Source organism: Acanthisitta chloris, unplaced genomic scaffold (genome assembly GCF_000695815.1).
Source record: "Acanthisitta chloris isolate BGI_N310 unplaced genomic scaffold, ASM69581v1 scaffold26540, whole genome shotgun sequence".
In the NCBI taxonomy this organism is placed as follows: domain Eukaryota; kingdom Metazoa; phylum Chordata; class Aves; order Passeriformes; family Acanthisittidae; genus Acanthisitta; species Acanthisitta chloris.
In genome coordinates this window covers 12732-20558 of record NW_008651497.1, presented here as the reverse complement: position 1 = coordinate 20558, position 7827 = coordinate 12732, and the positions used below count along the sequence as shown (strand labels likewise).

Sequence of the window (7827 nt, the reverse complement as noted above, 5' to 3'; positions counted from 1 at the left end):
GGAATGCCAAGCTCCTGACTGAGCAGGGCACAATTTGCTCTTTTGGGGCATGACTTGTCCTTCCCCAAGTACCTTTGCTCTGTCCTTATTCCACAGGTGTTACCACACCTCTGTGGACAGGACAGGATGGTTGTTGGCTAGGAAAAACCCTTGGCTGGGTCTGTTTTGTTCCATTTGCAGTGACCAGCTGAACATTTGGGTTGGCACTCACTAACCCCACTGGGTGGTGGAGCAGCACCATTTAAGTGTTAGAATCAAGGATGGAAGAGGTCTTTGAGATCATCAAGTCCAACAGTTAACCTGTCACTGCTGTAACCCCTAAACTATATCTTCTTCTTAAACACCTCCAGTGACTCCAGCACCTCTCTGGCCACTATTCCAGTGCCTGACAATGCTGTGAGCTCTCCCATGTGCTTCTTTCTCCCTCTCCTCTGCAGCCTCCCCGTGGACAAAGCCTCTCTCCATCGCTGTGCTCAAGCTGCGTGAGTCAGGCGACCTGGACTACCTGAGGAACAAGTGGTGGGAGAGCAGCTGCCTGAGGCACAGCAGGGACCGCTGGAGCCCCCTGCAGCCCCAGGCCCTGGGGGGGCTCTTCCTCACCCTGGCCATGGGCCTGGCCCTGGGCATCATTGCTGCCGTCGTGGAGCTCTCCAACCGCAGCCGGCACGCGGCCGGGCACGCCAAGGTGGGCAGCCCCAACCCCTGCCCTGCATCAGTTGGTGGGAGAGCAGCTGCCTGAGGCACAGCAGGGACCGCTGGAGCCCCCTGCAGCCCCAGGCCCTGGGGGGGCTCTTCCTCACCCTGGCCATGGGCCTGGCCCTGGGCATCATTGCTGCCGTCGTGGAGCTCTCCAACCGCAGCCGGCACGCGGCCGGGCACGCCAAGGTGGGCAGCCCCAACCCCTGCCCTGCATCAGTGTGTGAAGGGCTTGGGATGGAGCTTAGAGATCACCCACCCCACTGCCCTGGGGGGCTTGGGATGGAGCTTAGAGATCACCCACCCCAACCCCCTGCCCTGGGCAGGGACACCTCCCACTAGAGCAGATTGCTCAAGGCTTTAGCTTGAACACTGCCAGGGCTGGGACAGTCACAGCCTCCCTGGGCGACCTGTGCCAGTGTCTCATCACGCTCACAGGGAAAACTTCTGCCTAAGATCTCACCTAAATTTCCCTCTTTGAATTTCTCCCCATTACTCCTTGTCCTGTTCTGATGCTGGGGACATAAAACTGTGTGCAGAACTCCAGGTGGGGCCTCACCAGAGCAGAGCAGAGGGGGAGAATCACCTCCTTCACATGGGGAAACCATGCTGTGTTTACTCCTTACAGCACTGAAACTCCACAGCGTGATGGTTTTGTAGCCTGAACAGATAAAATAACCTCCCCACATCCCCCCAAAAATATTCAGTAGAAACATTTCCTGTAACCCCCAGGGCAGCCAAACTCATTCCAATACGTGGGGTGTGCACAGAGGACAGTAAACGATCAGTACCAAGTTTATTCTCAGTTTTGGCTGTTCTTAAGCCATTTGACCAGCAGGAAAACACATGTAATGAAACTGCACCAGTGTGTGTGTGTGTGTGCAGCTTGGTGCTCCTGCCCTCCACCATCCCCCAGGATGGGCTGTGCAGGGGGAAAAGGTGTGGATTCCCTGACACAGAACCACCCCCTTCTCTCCTCCCTTCTGTTTTTCAGAAATCCTGTTGCTCTGTGTTCACAGAAGAAATCTGCACTCGTCTACGGATAAAAGCAAACAGCAGACAGAGCCAGGACACGTCAGGGAAGGCAAATGCTTAGGCATATTTTGCTCTAGGAATGGGTTAGAAACCCTGTGTTAGGGTTACACCATGTACATGTCCTAGGAACTGTATCAGTGTAGAGAGATGTTTATCTGCAAGTCTAGAGTATTAGTTTTCTAATTCCACAGACACAGCATGTCTGGAGTGGTGGTGGAGCTGGATAGAGAGGGTATTTAAGGGGTTGGAAGAATGTGAAGTGATGAGGGATTGAGCAGAACTGTGACAAACAGGGAGGTGAACGATGATGCTGAGCTGTCCAGGGTGGAGCCATGGTTAGGTTAGAAGTTTACCCTGTAAGTCCATGAACATCTGTAGGAGTAAGTGACTGGGGACAGGTTAATGTGACTAATTACTGTGTGAGGTACAATCTTGAGCCACTAAAGCTCTCACCTGACTCCTGTCAGCAAGGGCAACAGCTTAAGCATTTCAGCTATAAATAGCCTGGATCTTCCCTTCCCTGACAGGGGGTGCTGGGGCTGTAAGGGCATTTCTGACTCAGAAATGAGTGTTGTGTAACCCCAGCCAGGCCCTCCCTGCACCCCCGTGGGGGCCCAACCTGAGAAGGGGAAGCTCCTGCCACTATGGACCCACTGGAGCTAAGAAATGCCAAGGTGAGCTCGTCCTTTGTCCCTCAGCGGCACAGGAAGGTGAGAATGTTTTGTCCTAGCTGACCCAATCAAGAAGTATTTAAGGTGAGGACTGACAGCAGAAATGCAACAGTACTGGAGCAGGGAGTAGGGGATTAGGCAGTGACAGCAAAGTCCCAGTGCCCCAGGGAGGGGAAGCTGTGAGGGGGTTTTGCCTCACTCTCCTGCTCTCAGAGAACATCTGAAGTTCAGGGGAACAGTTCTCTCAGCTGCATGTTAAACAGTTTTCTCATTAAGCTGTTTTTCATTCAGAGCTGGGATCACTGAGGCATTGCACGTGTTGGTTTGTGATGTGATGGTTAGATCCATTTATGTACTGCACAGCTCCTGGGGGGGAAACCAAATTTGGTCTGCTGGGAATGGCTCTGAGTCACTCAAAGAGAACAAAGAGCCTAATCCTGATCAGTTCCAACACTGAGTAACTGAAGGCAACAGACACCACGAGGCCTCAGCCAGGGAAGCAGCTTGGGTGATCCTGAATCATTGCTGCACATTCCCTGTAAGGAAAACTTGGTGAGACTCAACTTCCAACTGCTGTGAAGGAATTCAGTGTAGCTGCAGGGTTCCCTCCCAACCAGCTGCAAACAGGGAGAGCAATGGAGTTCAGAGTCCCAAGTGTCAGGACATCTCAGCCCGGGACAGCTCTGCCACAGCCTGGGCAATGTTTGGGTTCCAAGGTGGGTCAGTCCTTCCATCATCAACCTAACTGCACAGAGCAGGAGAGACTTAGGTAAGTTTAAAAGCTGAAAAGGCAATGTCAGGTTGACTTAGCACTTAGAAACTATTATTTGGTATGTGCCACGTCACTGCTGGCAGAGTAGGCAGAGATGTATAAAAAAAGGTTTCGTTGACATTTAAATATATTTCTATATGAATGTCTCACAGAACAAAAAAATAAAGTCTTTCCATCACAAATACTGCAGCATCAAAATAAACACTTACCAAAATAAACAATGGGTGATATACATATATATATTTGAGTGTGTAGACTATAGAGTGAACCATATTGTCGCTTTTTTAAGTCACAAAAGCACAATATAAATACGGAATTTCCTGTGACCTCTCCCCTGTTGTAATAAAAATACATTCTTTACAGTTAAAGGAAAAACTAGTGCAAGTCCAGCGGCTGCTGCTCAGCCCCATCATTGACATGGCACTTCGTACTTGAAGATGACACTGAAGATCTTGCCCCCGAGGCGATCAGCCAGCCAGGAGTTCTTGATGACAGCCAGCTTGAGGCTCTCACACTTGAGCACGGCGTAGTAGTTGGTGTGGATGGCTCTGCCCATGCCCTCGATGATCACCAGGTCTGTGTTCCGCTCGCGCACCAGCGCGGCCAGGCCCTGGTCCAGGCGGCTGCAACACACACAGGGCTGGTTACAGCACACACACACAGGGCCCTGCCCTTCTGGGGGTGGGATTGTAGTGTGGGGGGTGGAATGGACCTCAGAGATCACATGGAATGGTCTGAGGTGGAACAGATACACGAGGATCACAGGCCAACCCCGAGGGAAGGGCTCAACCCTTTGGCTCTGTGCATAACTCAGGCTCCAAACCAGGTGTGTTACCTTGAGAGCTGTTAGAGTGGGTTTGGGCAAAGTGCCCCAGTAGCTCTGTTGGTAGAACTATGTTCCAACTATACCCCAACCCCTGCCCTGCCCAGGGACAACTCCCACCAGAGCAGGTTGCTCCAGGCTCATCCAACCTGGAATGAACATTGCCAGGGTTGGGGCAGCCACAGCCTCCCTGGGCAACCTGTGCCAGTGTCTCCCCACCCTCATTATCTGTGCAGATATTCATTATTGATGCTGATAAACAGGTTGATTTCAATCATTTCAATCATGCCATTTTAAAGCTTCATTAAATGCACCAAAACTGGGACTTCCCAGAAAACACAGGTAAGTTCTGTCTCCAAAAGAGAAACTAAAACTGAATAGGTTAAACACTGAAATGTTGGTTATTTCCAGGGGGTTTTGGTCCCCTGCAGGATCTAACATCAGCCCTAACCTCCTGCTGAGGGAGCTGATGGTGTGTCCCTGCTGAGCAGACATCTCAGCGAGGACCAACACCCTGTGAGGCCTCACCAGTGCTACAGCTGTGTAAATCCACTCCTAGTGGGTGTGCAGAAGGGATTCCCAGCAGGAAGGGTGGCTGGGATGCTCCAGAGCCCAATCTCTGCCCATCCTGAGCTGAGGGAGACAAACCAACCTGTGCTTTGCTCACATACCTCAGGTCCAGGCAGGGAGAGCTGGAGCCTGTCTGAACCAGCAGCAGCTTCTCGTCCCTCAGTGCAGAGCTGTGGTTAAAAAACAGACAAAGCCATTAAACAGCTGCTTCAGCAGGTTGTGCACAGCTGGGAATAAGCCAGACAAGCAAGAATAGCAAAGTCTCCTATGCCAAGGCTTCTTTTCCTGCTGGGACTTTACCAGGAAACACAATGTTTCCTCGAGCTCAAGGATTATTCAGGCAGCTCTGCACCCTCTCCTGGGGACACTCTATGTGAGACACAGATTTATTTGCCTCTATTAACACAGAACATTTCTGCTTTAGTAGCTTGAGTGCTTGTCAGGGAAGGCCCAGACAAGAAATATAATTACAGCTGTCCCAGAAAGACCCAATTTCTGCATTTCCCACCTTAATGACAGTAAACATTCTCCTGGCTTACTGCCAGGCTGCAGATCTCAGACACTGCTACTAAACAGTTCCATATGGACTAAGTATGTGCCATAGAATTATTTCTCCCTCCTGGACAAGGTGCTGTGAGAGAAGTGGCTCTGGGTCAGTGCTTACTGGATCACTGTGTCCATGGCTGCAATCCGCTCGGCCACGATCAGGGACTCACTGTAGGTGACATCATTGAGGGCAGGGCCAGAGTTACAAGCCAAAATAACCTGAGGAGAAGTGGCAGGGGAGAGTTCACACAGTTAAGACTCCGGAGTTCCAGGGATTTGGTTTCTTCCCAGTTTGGCAGAGAAGAGCCAATCTGAAGTGAGCTGCTGGTAGGTTACACCTTCCAGCAATCCCAGGGCTCTGGCACACAGGAATTCCCCAGGAAAACCACTCACCTCTGTCCCTCTAGAAAGGAGCTCTCGGACAAAAGGAAAGACTCCTAAAATTATGTCTATTCCACTGTTATCTGCGAAAATTAAGGCACATTTATGAGGAGGACCCTCCTGCAAGAGAAAACCAATGCGTTCAGGATGGAGCACCACTCAGTTCAGAACAGTCTGTGTCATTTACAGCTACTTGCTCTAAGACCCCACATGTACACCCTCAAACAACTGAGCCTTTGGGTCTGTGGAGCAGCAAACTCCCAGCACACTCCTGCCCTCCATCCCAGGAGGAATGGGCTTCCCTGACAGTGCCTTTGCACAGGTATTTCAAACAGCCTCGAGTTCCTTTGCTGTGCTTGAGAAAAAGCTCTCAAACTCCAGCAACAAAACCTCCACCTGCCAGTTCAAGCCAGGCCTAACTCCAGGCCTGTGCCCTGCTGTCCAGGCCTGGCTCTGGCTGGTGTTCTGCTCTCCATGCAGCTGGAGAATCCCCTCTCAGGGGCAGCAGCGTGACCGCGCTGGGTGTCAGGTGGACCTACCTTGGTGGCTGTTTTAAGCTAGCCTGCTGCTGGCTGAACAGGATTCCCTTCTGCCAGGAAAGGGCAGGATGGACTGCTGGGGGCAGTGACATCCTAAAATGAAAAGATATTTCCTATTCTCCATTAACCTTTTAATTTGTTCTCAATCTGACGTTACGAAACTCAGTTCACTCCAGTTCATACCAGCAGAAGAATTTGTATAGTGAAAAATACTTCATTCCTGACCAAAACCTGACAGAACATTGCTTAAGCTCCTTCATTATCCCCATCACACACAATTAGCTGATGCTTTGTTTTAGGATGTAGCACACAATGATTTGCCCTGGTCTGTTCATCCCAAACCTCTGGGCTGCCATTTCCACCAGAGATTTACACTAAGACACAAAAGCTTTCCAATTAACTTTAATCAAACAGTAATAGAGATCACACAGGGCAAAGAAAGCTTTGCTAATTGGTAAGTTAATTATTTTCAGCAAGTCCTGCATTAATGCCAGCTTTAGGTTGGCTACTCAGAGGGAAGAACAACCCCAATGCTACAGTGGGACCCAAATTTTCAGTGTTGGGGTGTGGTTGTGTAGAAGGGAGAGTCCCTGTGGGGAGGGGACAGGCTGTGGTCACCCTGGGGCAGCTCTGGGGGCAGCTGAGCTCCCATTCCTGAGGGAACTCAGCAAAGCAGCTCAGGAACAAAGTGTCACACAAATTCCTTTACTCCTTTCTTTACGGGGAATCACTGGGACTGTGTTGCCAGGATTTGCTGAGCTGTCTCAACAGAGTTCTGTTGCCTGCCTAAACCCCCCAATGACCAAGGTGCTTTGCTGCTTTAGGCTCTGAGTTTTGCTCAGTGCCCACAGCTGTGCCATACCTTCAGGCGCTGCAGCCACTGGCTGTAGGAGTCTTCCAACCAGGGACGTTCTGTGGCACAGACAGAGTTGGGTCAGCAATTCCCTACAGGCAGAAACTCTCACAAACACTCATTCTGCACACTGAAACAGCAGGAGGGTCCCATTAAAGGCATTAAAGCATTGGAGTGCAGGTTTGCAGTATCCAGGGCGTGGGTTCAAGGAGTTCCTGAGCTCTTAGGGATGGGAATGGCTCCATTAGAGCAGCCCTGAAAGGGAATTTTCATGCTAAAGCACTGAGTGGGGTGAGTTGGGCACTGAAATGACTCATCCTGGGCTGGGAGTGTTGCATCTGCCAGGGCACTGTCCAGAGATGCACCAGTTAATGAACATCCCTGGCTAAGGCTTCTGCCCAAGGAGAGGTCTGCAGATTTCAATTCCTTTGGGGCTCAAACAGGAACATTGCCCCCAAACTCTGCAGTTAGATAACCCCAGCAAGTCCTGATGACTCCTTGTCATCTGGGCCACAGGACCAGCACAACATCCACACTCTGCTCTCACAAACAGAACCCCCAGCTCCACCCACCCCCACGGATCTCCCTCTACCTTGTAGCTTCGACTTGGCTTCCTCAAATCCAAACTGTGGCTCAGACTCCAGAACGCTGTGTCAGGAAAGAAATAAAGGGCACACAGTTACATACCTTCATCTCCAACAAATGTGACTCAAACCTCTCTCTAGCAGGTGGTCAGCACTGGTTATACTGGGGATGGGTGGGCCCAGCACTGGGAAACACTTTGTGCTCATGTCAGGCCAAAAGCCTCAGCTAAATTAGAGTTGTGATGCTAAAACAGCCTCAGCAATCCAGAGATATTTGCAGGCACAGTACAACACAGCCCCAAAGCAGTGCCAGGAACCACCAGCAGAGCAGCCAGGCAGGATATTAACTGCTCTAAA

At 50.9% G+C, this 7827-nt stretch overlaps 2 protein-coding genes across 2 annotated transcripts in view; one reads left to right on the top strand and one right to left on the bottom strand.

Annotated features, from left to right (window-relative positions):
* The window catches only part of LOC103801162 (probable glutamate receptor), a 7720-nt gene extending 5928 nt beyond the window's left edge, over positions 1–1792 (top strand). The window contains exons 9-10 of the mRNA XM_009073571.1: positions 438–685; positions 1691–1792. Coding sequence (XP_009071819.1) covers positions 438–685; positions 1691–1792 — 350 coding nt within the window. The remainder of the gene's footprint in view (positions 1–437; positions 686–1690) is intronic.
* A 1496-nt stretch (positions 1793–3288) lies between these two features.
* Positions 3289–7827, bottom strand: part of PANK4 (pantothenate kinase 4) — a gene marked incomplete at its 5' end in the record, with an annotated part of 15469 nt that continues 10930 nt past the window's right edge. Inside the window, 6 exons of the mRNA XM_009073582.1 lie at positions 3289–3797; positions 4669–4737; positions 5232–5332; positions 5507–5611; positions 6896–6945; positions 7479–7534. Of these exons, the coding sequence (XP_009071830.1) occupies positions 3584–3797; positions 4669–4737; positions 5232–5332; positions 5507–5611; positions 6896–6945; positions 7479–7534 (595 nt within the window). The remainder of the gene's footprint in view (positions 3798–4668; positions 4738–5231; positions 5333–5506; positions 5612–6895; positions 6946–7478; positions 7535–7827) is intronic.